Source organism: Sminthopsis crassicaudata, chromosome 2 (assembly GCF_048593235.1).
Source record: "Sminthopsis crassicaudata isolate SCR6 chromosome 2, ASM4859323v1, whole genome shotgun sequence".
In the NCBI taxonomy this organism is placed as follows: domain Eukaryota; kingdom Metazoa; phylum Chordata; class Mammalia; order Dasyuromorphia; family Dasyuridae; genus Sminthopsis; species Sminthopsis crassicaudata.
This window is the reverse complement of record NC_133618.1, coordinates 433551241-433573666: the sequence shown is the minus strand read 5'-3', so window position 1 is coordinate 433573666 and position 22426 is coordinate 433551241. Positions and strand designations below refer to the sequence as shown.

Here is a 22426-nt window from a genome sequence, read left to right as displayed (position 1 = left end):
AATCCTTAACAAAGTTTACAGGAAATATGAATACGGGAGTAAAACTAGGAAATTTTTAAAAAATGACTTCTAGAATGGGTGATCTACCTTCATAACCCTTAAAAACCACAAACCATACCTCTACTTAAGCTTTGCTGCATCCTGAATTAATTTTAAACATTTCTCAATAAAAGGTTAAAAATTGCATCAAGAAACCAAAAGCAAAAAAAAGAAAGTAATAGAATTTTGAAAAAAATCCAATCAATAAACACCTATTGTGTGCCAGGCAATACCTACTAAAGAGAAAGGCAAAAACAATCCCTGCCCTATTGAAGTTCACATTCTAATTCAGGGAAGAGTGAGGTGGGAAGGGGAATGGGTGAGCAAAGATAACAAAAAAGCAACTAAATAAGATGAGTATGTGTGTGTGCATGCACGCTCGCATAAGCACAAACCTACATATATTTATATGTGAAGATTTTTTTTTCAGCCAAGGCAGCTACTCCTAAATATCTAGTCCAATCTAATAAGAATGAGCTATTAGTGACATTATTGATCTATAGAGAAGAAAAAAATCATTCCCTGGTTACATGAAAAAAAGTAGTATTGTTCTGTATTTTAACTGTCCCATTTCTGTAAATAAAATAAAGTGACTACTAAATGCACAACCCATGCAGCACTCCTGGTGAAGGCACACTCTGGGATACACCAAAGGCATTAAACAGCAGAGACTGTCAGTTGCTTAAGGGTAATTCTTTTTAACTCCTACAATTTGCAATAAAGTGCCAGGCAAATAAATGGCACTTATGAAATACTTTTTTAAATGCTATAAAGCAAAGAAGAAAAATTACCATCAAGAATGATCAAGAATGATAATGGCAGCAGTAAGCAGGAAAAGGGTAAGAAAAATGTGGAGCATAAGAAGATCAAAAGATATTTTTTCTCTCCAGATATTCAAGCTACAGGAATCATGAATACATAGTATAAAATTAACATTTCCTCCTCCCAGAGAGGTGATTCTCTACTCCTTTCCATATGTACCATGAATGTGACCTTACTTAGCTTGAATTAAAGCTGAAAGGAACATTAAAGAACATCTAGTTTAGTTCCTTCATTTACAGAATAGGGAACTGAGACTTTTCTATGGGCATTGAAAGCTAATTAAATAGAAACACTAGGATGTGAATTCTAATCTTCGACCCCAAATCTAAAGCTTTACTAGAGCATTAAATCAATAAGCATTTGTTAAGTGCACATTATAAGCAAACCACTGGAAATATAAAGACAAAGACAAAAAGAGAGAGAAAGTAAGAGAGTAAGAAAAGAGAAAAGAGCAGAGAAGAGAACAGAAGAGATGAGAACTATTTTCAAATTGCTTAAGGAAATGAGGAAAATTAAGAAAAATTGTTTAAGGAAATGAGAAAAATGAAATGAATGCATTCTAAGCATGGAAGAAGGCTAGTCCAATGTTAAGACAAGTGATGAAATGCCAGATGAAAGGACCACAAAGGTCAATTTGAGGAATGAAGAATAGGGGAAAATTAGAAAGATTAGGACCATATTGTAAAAAGCTTTAAAAGTCAAAAGACTTTATATTTATCCTAGAGGCAGTAGAGATTCATTGGAGTCATTCATGATAGAGTCAAATCTGTGCTTTAAAAAAAAATCATTTTGGCAGATAAACTGGAGGATAATTTATGGATTAAAGTGAGAAGAGACTAGAGGAAAGGAGATCAATTAAGAGTATTTTACAATTGTCCAAGTGGAAGGTAATAAAGACCTAAACTACAAGTAACAGTTTGTCGAATTTGAGAAAAGGCAGGATACTAGATATATAACATAAGAAAACAGTATGATTTGGCAATTAGTTTGGATTTGGCAATTAGTTGGATATATGTAACAAGGGATAGTGAGCTGTACAGGATTGGGGGATAAGGCAGACCAAATGTTGGAAAAGAGTAATTGACCTTGTACTTCTGTCCCCATTCTTACCCTAGTCTAACTTATATTAAGGTTAATTTTTGAATTATTCAAACAAAAAGATGCCAAGACAGCTATCTAGACAGAATTCTGTCACATATCTACAATGTATTGGGAACCTAGATTTCTTAAATATTCACATAAGTAATTAAGGGATACGTAAGAATATGTAATATAAACCACACTCAAACTGAACCATAAATTTTGCAATGAAGAAACACTTAATAAACAAAAGGAAAGCTCTTCAGCTTTCCTCTGAGGATAGATTCACATCAACAAAATAGCTTCTATAATGTCTCTGTCACTGACCTGGCTATATGTTCCCTGGTAGAAGACAGGATGTGTCCTCCCATATTTCTCTTCAAATATGTGCATAAATGAAACGATGTCCCCAACAGGGTCAGTTACCCGACTTCGAGGGTCAGGACGTATAAAACGAAGCGCAAACCTAGGGAGAAAGGACATTTGTCATATGGTTCCTATTTACTAAACTTTGTATAATAAGCAAAAGACGGTGTAAGCAAAAGACAGTATCAACCAGTCCACACAGAGTCATTCAACAAGACCTAGAACCATAATAACTGTCTGTAATAAGTGTAATTTTCCCTATCTCTTCAAAGAAGCAAATCAGGATCACAAATTTTAACACGTCTGATTAGACCCACTGTGCCTTTGCACTGAAAAATCTGGAATCCCAGAGGTGAATACAGTAGTGGTGGTAATTGATAAGACAATTTACAAGAACTGGTAAGAAAAAGGAAGAAAAAGACATAAGACAAAGCATTAGACTGGGAGAACAACAACAACAAAAAAGTGCTTGTTTCTATTTACTCTACTCTTCCTTTTCTTTTGATCTCTAAAAAGATTTCAGCATATACACATGCATTGCTTATATGACTAAAGGTATATACATATTATCCAATACAGTTCAAATGATTGATTTGAATTTCAAATAGTGTCAACTTCAATAGTGGTTTTCAATTACTCTTAGTTTTACTCCTAAGAACAGAGTTGGAAGAGGAAATAATGAGGGATTCATGATATAAACAACTATTCATTCACATTTATGTAGCATTTTTAAAGTTTCCTTAACAGTCCCAGGAAGTGTTCAATGTGAATTAATCATCTCCACTTTAAAGCCGAAGCAACTTAGGCCAAGAAAAGTGAAGTCACCTGCCCCCTTTAAGACCACATAGCTAGTGAGTCACAAAGTTAAAACTCAGCCCCAGTCATTTGATTCCAAATCTAGGTTGTTTTTTAATGAACCACAATGTTTTGGTGCTAGTTTCTTTCTAAAAGATCAGATTCTATAAGTTATGTGTGCCCACAACTTTTTTCTAAACTTCAATAGACCCCTTCAATGCAAAAGCTGATGCCCACAACTTTTTTCTAAACTTCAATAGACCCCTCCAATGCAAAAGCTGAGACATCAATGCATCAGCAATGGAGAACTCAGTTGTGCCATATAAAATCCAAAATTGATTGGATAATCAATAATATTAAAATTGGTAACATTCATCATGCAAATTTCTGCAAAGCAGAATATTTGAGTGATAACACTTTCCCTAAAAATGACTATAATTAACTCAGTCTTCTTGACCACTTGTCAAAGAGGCTGAAAAGCAATTTCTGCTTAGTGATGGGACAGACCACAGTCCCTTCTGCCTCAGAGTCTATGATAAATAGGTTAAATTACACTAGTTTCTAATCAATTAAAAAATGATGGGAACTGTTATCTTCCTGGTGAGAAAAAAAAAATTACCCCAAACAAAACTAGTAGCAAGCAAATTTGAAAACTATCAAGGGAGATGAAGCATGAAGCCAAAAAACATACATGTCAAAGTCAAAAAGACAAGGCTCTAGTCCTGGCAAAGCCCCCCACTTAGTTCATGTGACCCTGAACAGGGAAATTCCTCTCTTTGTGGCACCAGGTTTTTTATCTATAGAAGGAGCTAAATGAGTTGACATTTCCTGGTCAAAAATCCCTTCCAGCTTAGACAACACGTGTGCTGTGACTTATTGATTGATGGGCTATGTTATCTTCAACCTCTGAAAGTCATCTTCAGCTTCCTTTATTACTACTCTGTTCAGATACATACCACCTGTACTTTAATTTCCCCTAAAGTTGTGTTTTCATGACATGACTGAAGATACAGGTGACAGATATAAGAAGTACTTCAGGGAGTATAGTGATATAGGAAGACAGCAACAGAATCAACCCCTGAGTTAGGAAAACATAAGCTAGATGAGCTGCTGGAGAAGTCTGGGGGCAACAAGAGAAATAGTAGGAAAAAGTACAAAAATGGAAGGGCAATTGAAGAATATTTAAAAAGGCTAGGTGCAAATGGAGAGTAATTTAGGCAAAAGAGGGAAATGGGGAAATGCAGATGAATCTAGCAGTTCTTTAAAATAGATAAGATAGATAGACAGACACACACACATATATATTTATATATGTATATATCTAATATATAAAATCACTTTAAACAATTTCTCTAGTAATATGATTATACACAAACACCATAAAATATTTTTGCATACTGTTAAGAATGCCTGAATAAAATGCTGAATTATGACACTCAAAATGTAAAAACCTATATCCAACATTTACTATGTGCAATCTATATACATATTATATTTAATATAGTTATATAAATCTCAAATTCTACCACAGTAGCAAAATGTAAATACTCACCTAAATATATCAAGTATTGTGTAATAGGTAAATCGGAATGGAAGCATAATCAAGTAATAACCCCATCCTAGTAATCCCTGAAATAAAAAAAAAATTTTTTTGAAAGAATAAATACACACTAAATTTGTAAAAAAACAACTTAAAAAAATTAACTTCACTAGTTCAAGATGGAGGAGATAAGACCAGACAGTAAATTATGTGAAAAAGACTTAGGGTTTCAGTGAACTAAATATGAGCTAAGTATGAATCAACAAAACATTTTGTATTTGTACCTAATTTGTCAAAGATTTTAGACAGGGTTGGCTATAGCCTCAAATGCATGACCCATCCTGGTCATGTGATCCATGATCCATTTAAAACCCTAAAGACTAAATTGTATAACACTTGCAGATCTCCACTAGTAGACAGTTTTCTTACCAAGAGTTTCCTAAATCAAGGAAATCAGAGGTCTGGACCAGGACCCCCTATATTTATAGGTAAGTTTTAAATCCTCGAGGATTGGAGCACTTTAGTTTCCTCTTTTGTACTGGCAATGAGAAGTGAAAGCAACCTTAAACTGTATTAAAAGCAGCAGTGTCAAAAGTGAAAGCAATGGGATATTCTCCTGGATTCTTGCAGAAAGTGGAATGTGTAACCCTGAAAAAAGATTTACTCTAATATTCTAACATACGAAGTCAAATAATTGCCTTCAAGTGGCTGATGTGAAGAAGATGAATTGGGCTGGTCCCGAATGCCTCTAGGAAGCAGAACTAGTAAAACTTTCAAATGTTTAGAGTAGAATGGGCTGCATTAAAATAGTGTTCTCTCCTTCGCCAAAGGTCTGCAAGCAAAGAAAGGCTAGATGACCACCTGTTGAATATATTGTAGAAAAGTTTATTACTTAAGAAAGACTTGGACTAGATCACTTGATGAGGAATCTTCCAATTCTATGATTCTGGGAGACCACCTCCTAACCTTCAGAACAAAAATATTGACCCAATAAAGTATTTCTAGTTCTTATTCTCTTACAATATTTCTAACATTGGCCATATTGATCCCAGTAGTCTCCCTGCTCCCTTTCTGTTTTCCTCTAGGATTTTTTTCCCTTGAATGTGATTTTCTGTTTTCTTTTGGCTTTTCCTATACAATGTGCTCTAATTCAGAGGCAACATAGTATATTGTGAATAGTGTTAATCTTGTAATCAAGAGTCTTGGGATTGTCTAGAATGTGACACAGCCACCAAAATAATTTAATGCAATGAACAGAATTAATCTTAGGATTTAAGTGTGAGTCCCAGCCCTCTGACAGACAAATGTGACCCTCTAGAGAACTATAAGACTAGAAATTACTAAGCAGGTAGAACTCTTCTTAAGGAGAATATCCTCACTAAGAGTCCTTTCTATTGTTGAAATTGCACATTTATACCTTTTTCTTCAGATCCTTCTCCCTTCTCAACCCCCTAAATTAAATCAATTTTAGGCCTACATCAATAGAAGCAGACTGAAGATGAAGGAAGTAGGAGTCCTATTGTTTTCTCTAACCTGGTTTGATGCCACCTAAAAATTTTTTTAATATTTTTTTTATTATAGCTTTTTATTGACAGAACATATGCATGGATAATTTTTCAACACTGACCCGTGCAAACACTTCTGTTTCAACTTTTCTCTTCCTTCCCTGGATGCCACCTAGAATTTTAAGATGGGCATTAACAAACCAGAATTTATCTAAAATACTATAAGGGCAAGATCATTTTACATTTGTCATATGATGAATAGTTGAAGGAACAAGTATGTTTGTAATAGAACAGAACCTCAGAGATAATCTTGCCTCACCACCTTTACTTTAAGCCATGAATCCATTTTAAAATGTGCAAACTTGTGGTCATCTAGCATCAAACAGCATGTTATGCATTAGTCAAAAGACTGAATCAAATCCTAATTCTGCTATTTACTACCTTTCTGCCATTAAAAAATTCACTTAACTACTGACTCTTCTGTAAAATAAGGTGATTTTAATTTTATTATCTCTACTGTCCCTTGCAGTTCTGTATCTCACAGTAATTTATAACAATCTTCAGTTATGGGGAAACTTGACCTCTTTTGGCAATCCATTACATTTTTCAAGAAATATTACAAGAGAAGAAACTGGAAACTGAGTGGATGCCCATTAATTGAAGAAGTTTTGGTACATAAATGTTATGGAATATTATTGTTCTATTAAAAAGTCAGCAAGATGATTTTAAAAAGGCCTGGAGAGATTTACATGAACTAATGTTAAGTGAAAGGAGCAGAACTAAGAGAACATTGTGCACAGCAACAAGATTATATGATGGTCAATTCTGATGGATGTGGCTCTTTTTCAACAATGACAGAATTGAGGCCAATTCCAATGATCTTATGATGAAGAGAGCCATCTACACCCAAATAGAGGACTGTGGGAACTGAGAGTGGATCACAACATAGAATTTTCATTTTTTTTTTGTTTGCTTTTTTTCTTTTTTGATCAGATTTTTCTTGTGCAGCAAGATACTTGTATAAATATGTATACATATATTGGATTTAACATATTTTTAACATGTTTAACATATATTAATTAGATTACTTGCCATCTAGGGGAGGGGGTGGGGAAAAGAGAAAGAAAATTTGGAACACAAGATTTTGCGAAGTCAATGTTGAAAAATTATCCGTGTATATGTTTTGAAAATAAAAAGATGTGATTTAAAAAAAAAAAAAAGTATTCCAAGAGTAGGACAAAGGTCTGCACACAGTGTTTGTCAACTTAATGAAGGCCTTTGATAGTCAGGACTTGTGGAAAATTTTAGCAAAATATGTTTGCCTCAAGATGTTCATCAGTATTGTACTCCAGTTTCAAGACAGTATGCTTGCCCAGATTCTGGATAATGAGCTTTCTCAGTTATCAATGGAGTGAAGCAGGGCTGTGTATTTCCTCCAATGCTTTTGAGTATGAGGTTTTCGGCAAGGTTGGATGCCTTCAATGAGAACAAAAATTGCACCAAAATCAGTTACCACATTGACGGTAAATTATTCAACTTGAAAAGACTACAAATCTAAAGTTAGTGCATGACTTTTTGCAAATGACTTTGCACTCAATTCATTCTCTCTGGTGAGGCTGATATACAACAAAATATGAATTAATTTTCTGTGGCTTGTGCTAATTATGGCCCAGCAATTAACACCAAGAAAAGATTCTCCACCAACCAGCACCACATCCTCCTCCACACATATTACACAAATGGAACCATCAGTCACAGCATAGGAGAAATTTTGAATAATATAAGTTCACTTACCATGCCAGTGTACTTTTGGGGGATGTACACACAGATGATGAGATTGACACATACATTTGCAAGTGCTAGCTTAGCGTTTGGGAAGCTCCAAAAGAAAAGTGTGGGGAAGAAAGAGATATCAGACTGCCTACCAAACTAAAGGTCTATAGAGCCACTGTACTGAGCTCATTGTTGTATGTCTATGAAACCTGGACAATATATAGCAATGCCATGCCAGGAAAATGAATCGTTTCCATCTGCATTTTCTTAGGAAAATTCTGAAGATCAGCTGGCAAAATAAGCTGGCACTGAAGTCCTTTCTTGAGCTAAATGGTCAAGCATTCAGACTCCACAAAGAGAACAAATCAGATGGGCTGACCATATTTTTCAAATGCCAAAAGTAAATTTGCCTTAAACCTTATTTTACAGTAAACTCCCACAAGATAAATGTTCATATAAAGATCAAAAGAAATGATCAAAGAAATCTCTAAAGAATTTTGCAATCAATCATGACACATGGAAGACACTTGCACAGAAACTTCCAGCATGATGTGCCTACATCAAAAAAAAGGCCACAGGTTGGGTACAAATAATCCATATGAACATAAGACTATGAGAAAAGCAGAATTGCAGTAGCTCAAAAGAAATGTGAGATGCGCAAATTTAGAAACATCTCCACTCCAAATGTTCATATTGACTATTTGTGCCCAATCTGTGGCAGAGTATTCCCTTTAGAATATGGTTTGATCAGCTAGACTGTACTCTCACCCCAATATAGTGGTATCATTTTTGTCCTCTTCAAGAACAAAAGACAACCATCCAACCAACCAATCTTATCTTCAGCGGAAATGTGCTTTTTCTTAATTTTCACTAACTATTCTTTTTAATGGCTCTCTTCATCACAAGATCCACCAACTATTCTTTTAACATTTAACTATCCTAGTTAGAATAATAGAACAAGTCTAGGCCCGATTCCTTACTGTCTAAGAATCATGTAAAATCACTTTAAGAAGAAATCATTCAGACTAGGGGTTCTTGTGTTTTGTGTCAAGGATATCTTCTAGCTGTCTGGTAAATCCTATAGATACCTTGTCAGAATGGCTTTAATTGCATAAAATGAAATTCGTAGGATTAAAAAAGAAACCAATTATAGTGAAAGTTGTTTTTTAAAAAGTTTTGTTTAAGTTCCCAGGTTAAGAACTTTTAATCTATGGAAAGATTAACAGAAGGGGAAACAATATACGTAAATAGCCCCATTTTAGAAAAAGAAACTGAACAAGTCATCAATGAATTCCCTAAGAAAAAATCTTCAGGGTCAAATGGATTTACAAGTGAATTCTGCCAAGCACTTAATTCCTAAACTATATGGAAAAATAGGAGGAGTACTACCAAATTCCTTTTATGACACAGATATGATACTGATACTTAAGTCAGGAAGGACCAAAACGGAGAAAGAAAATTATATACCAATTTCCCTAATGAATATTAATGCAAAAATCTTAAATAAAATATTAGCAAAGAGATTATGGTAACTCATTAGCAGGAAAATACACTATGATCAAGTGGGATTTATACCAGGAATATGGTTCAGTATCAGGAAAATTATCAGCATAATTGACCATTCTCAACAAAAAGCAATCAGAAATCATGTGATTATCTCAATAGATGCAGAAAAAGCATTTGACAAAATACAATACCCATTTTTTAATAAAAACACTAAAGAGCACAAGAATAAATGGAAGTTTACCTGAAAATGATAAGAGTTGCATCTATCTAAAACCAACAATAAGCATTATATGAAATGGAATGAGTTAGAAGCTTTCCCAATAAGGTTAGAGATGAAATAAGGTTGCCCATTATCACCACTATTACTATTATTCAATATTTCCTAGACATTTCCTAGCAATAAGAGAAGAAATTGAAGAAATTAGATAATGAGGAAAGAAAATTATCACACTTTGCAAATAATATGATATATTTAGAGAATTCTAGAGAATTAACTAAAAAACTACTACATACACCAACTTTATTAAAGTTGCAGGATATAAAATAAACTCACATAAATCATTGGCATTTCTATATGTTATCAATAAAGCCCATAGCAAGAGATAGAAAGAGAAATTCCATTTAAAGACAATGAAAAATATTTGAGAGTCTACCTGACAAGACAAAGCCAGGAACCTCATGAACACAATTACAAAACACTTTTCATGCAAAAAAAGTTAGTTTTAAATAACTTGAAGAATATAAATTACTCATAGGCAGCCCAAGCTAATAGAATAAAAATGACAATTCTACCTAAATTAATCTACTTATTCAGTGCCATACCTATCAAGCTGCCCAAAAAAATTATTTTATAGAAGTATAAAAAATAACAAAATTCATTTGGAAAAACAAAAGGTCAAGAATATCAAGGGAATTAAGGGGGAGGGGGAGAGAGAGAAACAAAGCCATACCAGACCTAAAACTGTATTATAAAGTAGTGATCATCAAAACCATTTGGTACTGGCTAAGAGATAGAATAGTGGATCAGGGGAATAGTGTAGATTCACAAGACACAATAGTCAATGACTACAGTAACCTAGTGTTTTATAAACCCTAAAACTCCAGCTTCTGGGATAAGAACTCACTATCTGACAAAAAATTGCTGGGAAAACTAGAAAATTTAGACATTTACCAACATCTAACACTCTACGAAGATAGGATTGACATGGATTCATGGTTGAGATATAAAGAGTGATACTAAAGGCCAAAGAGGAAACGCAGATTTCATAATTTTTTTTATTAAATTAACAAAACCAATGTATCCAAAATTAGAAGGGAAACAGGAATCTGGTTTAAAAAATAAAATAAAATTTACAGTGTTTCTGATAAAGACCGCATTTCTAAAATATAGAAAAGTGAGTCAAATGTATAAGAATACAAGTCATCCCTCCAAATGATAAATGATCAAAGGATATGAATAGATAATTTTCATACTTAGAAATTAAAGCCATTTCTAGCCAGATGTAAAAATGCTCTAGATTATTGCTTAGAAAAATGACAATTCTGAGGTATCATTTCACATTTCTGAGATGGCTAAGATAAAAGGAAAAGATATTTGCCATATAAATGTGGGAAAATCGGAATACTAATATGTTGTTGGTGGAGTTGTGATCCAACTATTCTGGAGAGCAATTTGGAACTATGCCCAAGAGGCTAAAAAACTGTATATCCTTTGATCTAGCAGTGTCACAACAAGGTCTATATTCCAAAGAGAGGATAAAAGAGGGGAAAAGGCTCCCATGTGCAAAAAATGTTTATAGCAGCCTTTTTTGTAGTGGCAAGAAACAGGAAATTGAGTGTATACTCATCAATTGGGGAATAGCTGAATAAATTATGGCATGTGAATGGAAAGGAATATTATTGTTCTATAAGAAATGATTAGCAGGCTGATTTCAGAAAAGCCTGGACTTACATTTACTGATACTGAGTGAAGTGAGCAGAACCAGAGAACATTGTACATAGCAACAACAAGACTATATGATAATCAACTATGATGTACTTGGCTCTTTTCAACAATGTGGTGATTCAAGGCAATTCCAATATTGGGATGGAAATGTTTGCATCTAGAGATAATTATTGGAGACTTAATATGGATCAAAGCATAGTATTTTCACTTTTTGCTTTTTCAAGTCCCCCCTTCTCCCCCCGGTCTAAGTTTTCTTGCAAAACATGACAAATATGGAAATATGTTTAAAAGAACTGCACATATTTAACCTCATTCAGATTATTTGCTGTTTTAGGAAGGGAGAAAAATCTCTAACACTAAGTCTTACAAAAATGAATGTAGAAAACTATCTTTACATGTATTTGGAAAATAAAACACTATTGGGGAAAAAAAAAAAATCTAATCTAGACCAAGAAAAGATTGTCTCCCAAATATCCGAAGTGCTATCTTGTAATAGGAAAAAAATTATTCTAACTAGGACTAATAGGTAAAAAGTTTCAAGGAGACAAATTTTAGCACATTATGAGGAAAAACTTCTTGAAAATTAAAATTATCCAAAGAATAGGATGTACCAGGTAGTGTGTTTTGTGTCTTAGGATCCTTCTAATTCTTGGAGTGTCTATAATGAATATTAGAATTGTAGAGATGGAATGGACCTTTTAGAGGCCTATAAGACATCCCCAATAAATCATGATAAAGGTTTCATCTAGAGGCTTCTAGTGAGAGGAATCACCTACTTACTTACTAAGGCAATCCATTTCATTTTGGGACAGCTCTAATTGTAACAAGTTTTTGTTACATTAAGCAAGTATCTGACTGCTTTATGGAGCCAAGAAGAATAAATCTAATTCCTCTTTCAAATGGCAGTTCTTAAAATATTTCATTTTCTTTTATTTAATTATGTCATATATATAAAATTGTTAAATTAAGTTAGCAATGTAAACATTATTATAGGTAACACATGTAGATAAATTGAAAAAGAGTAATGCGGACCATATCTCAGGTTGGCTAAGATGACAGGAAAAGATGACAAATATTGAAGGGCATGTGGGAAAACTGGGCCACTGATACATTATTAGTGAAACGGTGAACAAATTCAACCAGCCTGGAGAGCAATTTGGAACTATGTTCAAAAATTTATCAAACTGTGCATACCCCCCCCCCTTTGACCCAGAAGTGTTTCTACTGGGCTTATATCCCAAAGAGATATTAAAGGAGGGAAAGGGACCCACATGTGCAAAAATGTTTGTGGCAGCCCTTTTTGTAGTGGCAAGAAACTGGAAACTGAGTGGATGCCCATCAGTTGTAGAATGGCTGAATAAATTATGGCATATGAATGTTATGGAATATTATTGTTCTATAATAAATGATCAGCAGGATGATTTCAGAGAGGCCTGAAGAGACCTACATCAACTAATGCTAAATGAAATGAGCAGAACCAGGAGATCATTATATACAACACTATACTACGATCAATTCTGATGGACATGGCTTTCTTCAACAAAGAGATGATTCAAACCAGTTTCAATTGTTCAGTAATAAAGAGAACCATCTATACCCAGAGAAAAGACTATGGGAAATGAGTGTGGACCACAACACAGCATTTTCACTCTTTCTGTCATTGTTTGCTTACATTTTCTGTTTTCCTTCTCAGGTTTTTTCCTTTCTTTCTAGATCCGATTTTTCTTGCGCAGCAAAATAACTGTATAAATGTGTATACATATATTGGATTTAACATATACTTTAACATATTTAACATATATTGAACTACTTGCCACCTAGGGGTAGGGGTGGGGGGAAGGAGGGAATAATTTGGAACAGAAGGCTTTGCAAGAGTCAATGTTGAAAAATTACCCATCTATATGTTTTGTAAATAAAAAGCTCTAATAGGGTAGTTTAGACCTATTTTTTGTTTGTTATGAAAGCCCACAGTTTCCAAGAAAACTACAGCTTTGTTTCAATATTACTGTGCTACACAAGGACTCTAGGACTTCCTATTTTGCCAACTTCAAGTACCAAAAGTTACTACAAGGAAACTCAGTTTTCACATTCATATTTCAAAGAACTGGCAGATCATCCCAGAAAGGGGAAAAATATAATTGTAAATTATATATTCTCTACAGCCCTGTTTTGAATCACATGCTTAAAGTCCTTGTCATTGCTTTCCAGTTGTTCCAGTTGTTAGGACAAAGATCCTAAAACCCGTAAGCTCAAAACTCTAGCAAGCAGTTAACTCATCTTAAAGAGACCAAAAAAAAAAAAAAGCCACCAAGAACTAAAGCTACACAGGTTCAGATAGTAAATAAATCTTAATAATAACTTATAAGATCAGAGATCTGGAGATGGAAGGGGACCTTTTGAGTCTTAGATCAACTTCCACATTTTAGAACTGAAGAACATTTTACGAGCATTTTTTTCCCAAGTCTCTGAGCTAATTTTTTTTTTCTTCTGGTCCAACCCTATGATTTCACTGATATGGGAACTCTCAATGTAACTTATCTCCAACCAAGGAAAGCAAGCATTGAAGTATAACTTACAATCTCAAAGAGTTACTTGGAACACAGGTAGTGTACCAAATGCAGGATCTAAACTCAGTTTTTCTCCTAACTCCACAAAACTGACTATCCATTTTGCCAAGTTGCCAAGTTTTATCCATTGTATGGATAAAGAAACTAAATTAAGGAATAAATCACACATCCAAGAAATATCAAGATATGGAATTCAAACTTAGGTTTTCTGATTCCAAGTTCATACTTCTTTCCACTAGACCTCTGAAGATTTGTGAAACAAAAGACAAACATTTTTATCATGGCTAAACTACTAGGCACATAAAAATAAGCCAACTGTATACTATTAAAAGATAACAAAATATCCCAAAATAACAAACATATCAAAGTTAAAGAAAAATTTTAGCTAGATAACTACTGTTTTTCTATCAATTCATGATGCAAACAAGAAAAATTGCACTTAAAATATCAACAAAAATCCATTATTACACATTTTGGCTTTTTTTCCCCAAGGTTGTCACACAGCAAATAAATGCTGTTATATGAATGACCTTGTGAAATGGAGAAAGAATATCCCCAGCTGCAAAATAACTTGCCCTTGGTTGTGGTCTTGAAACAACATAGCTGTAGATCCTGTGGTCAGCTGTATTAACCTGCAGGGGTCGGGATGGAGGTGGGTTGAAGACACTTGGTACACCTTCTTGCTCATTCAGTCTGTCCTGTACAGCTGCCTGAGGAGGAAAACACACATAGCAAGGGAAAAAAGTCTCAATAACTTAAGACAACTCAGAGGAGCAAAGCCATCATGGATTCAGGTTTCAAAATAGGATGCAAATTACAATGGCTACCAATAATGATCTCTAAGTCTTTCTATTATGAAATACAACATGTTTCACATTCAAAGGCAAAAAGTATACAACACAGAGATTAAGTAAATCAATCAGAATACAATTTTTAAAGTCTATGCCTTTTGTCTTTTTTAAAACAAAATGAACTGGGATAAGCATTAAAAATATAATTTACTCTGTAATACCTTCAGTGGATCTCCAATACTTATCAGTATGAGTATTCCCTCTAAAGACATATTATTACAACCTATCCACAATTCCTCTCCAGTTTTTCAACCTTGCTCTTTAACAGGATGTCTAGTGCCCTCTGCTATGCCTGCTGATCTCTGAATATCCTTCAGTTTATTTATCAATGTTTTTCATAAAATGTACTACCTGAAATTGAACCCAATATTCCAAATTTGTTTTAACCAAAATAGAATACAGGGAAGGATTATTATATCCCTTTTCTGGGCCATTGACTTTTATTAATGCAATTTGAAAAAAATTTACAGCATTGGTTTTTGGGTTTTTGGTTTTGGTTTTTTTTTGTAATCACTACATTATACTACTAAGTATTGCTGACTTTTCAATAAAGTAAAATGTCTAAATTTCTTACATGTAAAGTGCTATCAAACCAATTATTGTTAAATGATTATCTCAAAGCATAGAACTATATTCCTTACTGATTCAGTTACAAGTTTTAAGGCTATTGTTCCAAACTGTTGAGATATTGTTAAATCCTGATACTGTCATATTCTTCCTAGTTCTGCCTCATTCAAAAATTGATTAAAAAGCACTACCTTCTGAGTTTTCCTGAGACGCTGACAAAAAAATCTTAAAAAACAAGTCTAACCACCCTTTCCCTTTTGCATCTACTCAAACAGCATTTGTTAAAGATTGATATGGAGTTCCACTACTACCATTAAACCCTCCAATCAATATCTATCTTTCTAAGCATGACACTATACATTTTTTCTAGTACAATTAGACATTGCTCTAGTTTCCAATAAATTTAATTGAAAGAGTATGCAACCTAATGAAAAATGTTATCTACCTTTAGAGAAAAAGTCTGAACGCAGATCACAATATATTTTTTTATTTCATTTTTCTTGGGTGATTGTTGTGTTTTCTTTTACAATATTACTAATATGGAAATATACTGTGCATGTATAACCTATATAAAACTGTCTTCTCAATAAGGAGAGAAGGAGAAAATTTGGAAGTCAAATTGTTAAAAATGAATGTTAAAAATTTTTTACATGTAATTAGAAATAAAAAAGATCACACAATCAACCCAGTGCATCTCTCCATTCTGTTGTAAAGAATACTTCCAGATTCTTTGTCAAATGTATTGTAAAATCCAGATATGTTCAATCCACATAATAATCCTCTAAGAAAAGGGAAAGAGATTAATTTAAGGTAATTTATTGTTGGTAAAAATTCATGTTGCCTTAATGACTGTTTACATTTTGATAACTTCACAAGTCATCTAATTAATGCCTTCTAGAACTTTGTAAGGAACTAATGCCAAATCTATTTGATAATTTCTAGAATTAGGAAATCAAGACATTTGCCCACTTCTGATCTTTTAGCACCTTCCCCACTTTCCAGCCTTCAAAATATTACCAACAGGAAATTTAATGATTATAATGACATGATTTTTCAATACAATAGGATGCAATAATTTGTCTGAATCAGGAGACTTCAACTGGTTTAAAGCAGTTAGGTGCTCTCTTCCTATCACCTTACCTAAATTTGGGCTTCAATTCCCCCTTAACCATGTTTGTTTCACCCTTTCCAGTCTGAAGATCATTCTCCTTGACAGAGAAAACAGAAGCAAAATAAGAGTTGAGCAGCTCTGCTTTCACTTTGTTAACATTACATAGTCTGTCCTGAGCAGTGGGACTTTTACCTTTTTTAAAGTTCTTGTGCAAATAATTCTGTACCCTTCTCCCTCCTAGTCCTATAGGTCTCAATATTTTTATGCTAAAAATAAAAATTCCTCTTAATGAGTTTCCCACTTTAGAACCTTTGGTCATGAGTTCATGTTTATTTCTTTAAACTTTTTGAAATCTACTTTCCTAAAGTCTAAGATACTTATTTGTTGAGAGTCTCACAATGGCATATTCTCCTCTCAAATCTAGACACTCGCCTGGAAAATTCAGTTATATTCCTCTTTTTTTGGCTTTAAAGTAAACATTCTAAGATAACATGGTCCCTTTATCCATGGTTCCTCATTACTTCTACTTCACCAAGTACTTTCCTTGTTAGCTAGAACTGAATACAGAATTGCAATTCGCTTTGTCAATTTCCTCCGCCTTCTGAGAAATGAACATATTATATCCTCTACTTTTAATAGAATGGAACTTCAGTAGTCATTAAGCTAACAACCTCCCCCCATCCTTCATCTCCTCCATAACTACAATATTAATACCTTTCTTCCAGTTTTGTGATCTGAGTCAAGTAAACAGTCTATGTGGCTAAAGGGCAGGTTTCACAGCACTATTATTTATTTCATTTCTCTATCTTTCCCTGGTTACTCCCCAAAATTACATACCCACATCCCTTATTGCTGCTTCGACTTCTATGAAAACTTAAATTGTCCATTGTTCACTCACAAGGATTATGACTAGATTTATGAAGCTATATTTATCAACTCGGGTTAAAATTTCAAATTGTTTTATTTATTACCCATATTCTATGTAGAAATACTTGAAACTATATTTTTCTTTCTCTCTTCTCAGATATTTTTTATCATGAATTGTTACCTCTTGCACCATTATTCTTCCTTTTAGGTCAAATTGCTTGTCCTCTATATAATTTGAACAATCTTTAAAATTTTATCTGGGCATGATTTTTAACTTTTTCTCTCTGTATCCAGCTTCCTCTATTCCATTTACTGAACAAACAAAATTCTCTCAGTACTTATAAGACATTTTACCTCTAGCCAAATGTCCATCATTCTAGTATCTCAAGTCATGAATCAGAAAGCCAAGTTGTGTATTTTGATACCTTTTATGCAATTTTTTTACTTCCCACAGGTCCTTTTACCTTCCAAAGCCCTAAATTTTAACTGAAGAGTTGAAAATATTGTCTGTATCTCTTAAGTGCTCTTGGTTAAACTCATTAGAGATTTTAAATTTCTTCTGGTAGTAGTCTTTCCCCCATATATATATCAGGGTAGAAACCAACAAGCTTTATAAACCTTGGTATGTTCCTTTGGGATATAAAGCATATGATTTGTTTGTAGGTGTTTTATTAATCCCCCCCCCCCTTTTTAAACTGAGTCACTTCCCAAAAACTCTCTTTCCTCAAAATAAAGAGAAACAGCAAGACAAAACCAACAAATGCCACAGAAAAAAATGAAATGGCATTTCATATCTGAAAGATATATCTTTAAGTCACATGATTTAGAGCTTAAAAGAACCTTTAAAATGTTGCCCAATCCTTTCATTTTACAAGGAGGCCAAAGGAGATTAAGTCACCCATCCAAGGTCATACAGGCATATGTAGTAAACATAAGAAACAGATCTTCTGATTCTAAATAGTTTCCCTTTTTACTAATCTACTGCTTGTTGGTGTTGGTTCAAATTCAATCTTCCACTATTTCAATTCCCTCTGAATAGAGATTTTCCAACAAAGGCTTTCAAAGACCCTTGGTCTTAAGAGAAGATTGAAATTATCTAAGCACATGTTTATTTAAATTCACACTTTCACAGTTGCTACCTCAACAGATTATTACCAGACTTTCCTGATTATTCTAAATCTGATCCACCATTAACCACCTTCCATCTCTAGCCTCTTTAATCACTTTCTCTTCACAGTTGTTTTCCCTTCTACTTTCAGACAAGTCTCCCTTGTTTTATCTTTTGAGCTTAATTTCACACTATGCCAAAACTAGCCAACTAAAAATTTCTAGCTAATCTCTAATATTTTACTTTTCTACCCCTATGAGCCATTGTTCTTAAAATACAGATCTTACTGACCATGTCACTACTCTTTGCAATCAACTTCAATGGTTCTCTATGGCCTATGATTTTTAAATTTTTAATGCTTAAAATATAGTACCCTCATATATTACAGGTACTTTCACAGGTATTTGCTGAATTATATCTTTAAAACACACACACACACACACACACACACACACACACACACACACACACACACACACACACACACCAACTTCTTGATTCTATTCTATCCTAAATATCCTACAATTACATTTTTCATTTGAGTTCTAAACTTTTTAATGAGTGGTCTATACCTATTTCGACCAATTTTCTTTACATGTGGAATCTTTGTCCCTGGCTCCTTAAGAGTCTACTTCTACTAAAATCAGATGGTTTTTATTCAGTCTTCATCCTTCCTGACCAGATCTAACCAAAGTACCTTTTGCCAGCTAATTGAGTACTGGAATAGGCTCATACAGGCTCTTTGTGCTGTTTGATAGAGCTCACTCAGCTTTCTTACACAGATGAGGGAGAGAGCTATTGTACTGTCAAGCTGACACCTACAAAGTTGACAGTGAGACATTAAATGTTGTACACTAGACTATAGCAGACCAATTGTGCAATACCAACCGTGGCTTTCTTTTCTTTTATTTTTTTTCTTTTTTTAAATTAAAAATGTTTCAATTAACAAGCACTTATTTTCTCTTTTTTTTCAATCTCCCTTCCTACTGGAAACAAAACACAACACAACTCTTGCAACAAGGAAGCATAATCAAGCAAAATAAATTCCAATATTGACCATATTCAAAAATGTGTTATTTATTTAGTCCTTCACCTGTCCGGTGGTGGGGAGCATTTTCCATCATCAGTCTTCTGATATCAAGATTTGCAATTTTAAGCAAAGGGAGTTGTAGCGCAGATCTGAGGCAATCTAGGTTAATTTTGCCATCAGATAGATATCAATGAAACTGAATTTCACATCTTTTGAGCAAGAGGATTTTGAAAACAGTACTAGGTCTTTGGTGATGAGTTTCAGGATACTTTTGATTACATCAAATTGAAAAGCTTTTGCATAAACAAAAACAATGTATCCAAAATTAGAAGAAAAGCAGGAAACCAGGAAAAAAATTACAGGAAATTTCTGATAAAGGCCTCATTTCTTAAAATTTATAAGAATATAAGTCATTCCCCAATTGATAAATGGTCAAAAGATACAAACAGGCAATTTGCAGAAGAAATCAGAACTATCTATCTATACTCATTAAAAAAATGTTCTAATTACTACTGATTAGAGAAATACAAACTAAAATACCACTGAAGTACTATACTTCACACCTATTATCAGATTGGCTAATATGACAGAAAAGGAAAATGACAAATCTTGGAAAGGATGTGGAAAAATAGAAATAATGATGCAGTGCTGATAGAATTGTAAACTGTTCCAATTATTCTGGAGAGCAATTTGGGACTATGCGCAAAAGTTCCTACAACTGTGCATATCCTTTGACCCACCAATACCACTACTAGGTTTGCACCCCAAAGAAATCAAAGGAAAAGTATCATTTGTACATAAATATTTATAGCAACTCTTTTTTCAGTAACAATTAGAAATTAAGAGGATACACCACAACTGGGAAATGGCTGGACAAGTTATAGTTTACGATTGTGATATAATACTACTGTGCTATAAAAAAATCATAGGATACTTTCAGAAAAACCTAGGAAGTCATGAATGAACTGATACAAAGTGAAATAAACACAAAACCAGGAGAATAACTGTACATAACAGCAATATTGTACAATCAACTATGAAAGACTTATTCTCAGCAATACAATGATCCAAATCAATTCTGAAGCATTTATGATAAAAAGTACTATCCACCTCCAGAAAAGAACTGGAGTTTTAATGCATCTTTTTAAAAATGTTTATTTAAAACCTAAATAACAAAACAGAAAAGAAAAGAAAAAAATTGAAATTTGCATAGCAGAACCTAAGAAAGAATTCAAAATATGCAACACATTTCCATTTCAAGACAAGGATTTATAATAATAGAACATGCTGTATTCTTTCCTTTGCTTCTTTGTAGGTTTTCTTTTGTTTTCTGCAACACATTTTTAACTTTTATTTTTACCCCTTCTTTCCTCTCCCAAACTGGCTATAGTTAAGCATGGATATATTTATGTATACCGACACCTACACACATACCATAATCATGCACATAAAACACTTATTCATTCATACACATCTACATATGGTTACACCATATCTTTGTTCTGTTTCTTTGAAGATAGATAACATCATCCTTAAGTCCAAATCTTTTCATATTTATTTAAATCTACTAAACTCATCATTTCTTATGCCACAGCAATATTCTAATCTTATAATATTTACTTGCTTTGAATAGTCTAAAATAATGTTAATATAGCTGATATATGATTATACTTTTCCCCCTCTTTATTATTCTTTTTTTTTGGGGGGGGGGGGAATTCATACTTTTTTCTAACATGGATAATACAAAAAATGTTTTACATAACTGCACGTGTGTGTATCAAATTGCCTTCTTAAAGAGAGAATTTAGAATTCAAAAATTTAAAAAGAAATGTTAGAGAATTTATTTCTATGTATTTGAGAAAAAAATTTAAATCTAAACAAAACAAATAGAAGGGTTGATCTTGGTGAGGATAAAAGAACCTCTTTGTCAAAGACTAGAGAAAAAGAAGAGAGATTATGAAATGATGTCAAGCTGTTCTGAGATGAGTTACAAGAAGACACTAACAAAAGATAATGGCTTTTATTTTTTTTGCAAAGTAGAAAGTGATGGTTTGATGAAAGAAAAGAAAGTTTGGTACAGATGTGGGACGTGAGATAAAGAGTCAATTAGAGAAGAATAAAAGGAATATTACGCAGTAACAAGGGCCCAGTTCCTAGATTCCTATCCTAATAACTGAATGCTCAATTTAATTTTCAAAAATTAAAAATTAAAATAAATGTTAACGGTTGCTATATTATGTGTTATCCTCAGGCGAATCCCACCTTTCCCCTCTTTGGCTCAGCTGCTTTGAATACAAAAAAGATCTCATTCTATACTCACTACCTGTGAAAATTCATACTCATACCTTCAATTTCCAACTCTATGTCAAAGAATTCCAAATTCACATCTTCTGATTTTGTCCTCTAGGTTCTCATTTCCACATGTCAACAAGATACCTCCATGAGAAAGTTCCACTGTGACCTTAAGTTCAAGATGATCCAAAATAAATTAATCATTTTTCCACCCCAAATAAGTCACACTTGCAATGGTCACATTTATCCACAGAGGACAATTTCACTGTAAAATACAAAAATGCAAGAAAATGGTTATGCAACCAAAGATAAGGATACTCAAAAACCGAGGAACAAAATCAAAGAGGTACCACTCTCTGTGAAGGAAGCAAATGCAAATCCATATAACAGAATTAGCTATCACAAGAAATATTTCACTGTTTCATGCTATACTCACAAAATAACTTACTGATAAGATTAATATGTCTTCCTATGTGGCAACAAGAAGCAACCAAGCAAGACAGCAATCAGAAAAGTGTCTGTAAAAGTGGTCACTAGCACCAAGCTCAAATTCAGTTGTTAAAATGCATGAGCTCAACAACCCAAAAACCCTACAGGAATAATACTGCCATCAGATGGCAGTAGTTAAAAACATGAGGTCAGAGACCAAGAACTAAAGTAGA

General features: G+C 33.5%; 1 protein-coding gene across 7 annotated transcripts in view; it reads right to left on the bottom strand.

The window, feature by feature from the left end:
* FAF2 (Fas associated factor family member 2) overlaps nucleotides 1-22426 on the bottom strand; it is a 75767-nt gene that overhangs the window by 28839 nt on the left and 24502 nt on the right. For 3 of the 7 annotated variants that reach the window (XM_074292184.1, XM_074292178.1, XM_074292185.1), the window contains exons 3-4: nucleotides 4655-4731; nucleotides 2269-2407 (exon numbers count right to left, since the gene is read on the bottom strand). In XM_074292184.1, the coding sequence (XP_074148285.1) occupies nucleotides 2269-2407; nucleotides 4655-4731 (216 nt within the window). Of the gene's footprint in view, nucleotides 1-2268; nucleotides 2408-4654; nucleotides 4732-14468; nucleotides 14649-22426 lie in introns of all 7 variants that reach the window. The other 4 variants (XM_074292179.1, XM_074292182.1, XM_074292181.1 and 1 more) reach the window with 2 other exon arrangements.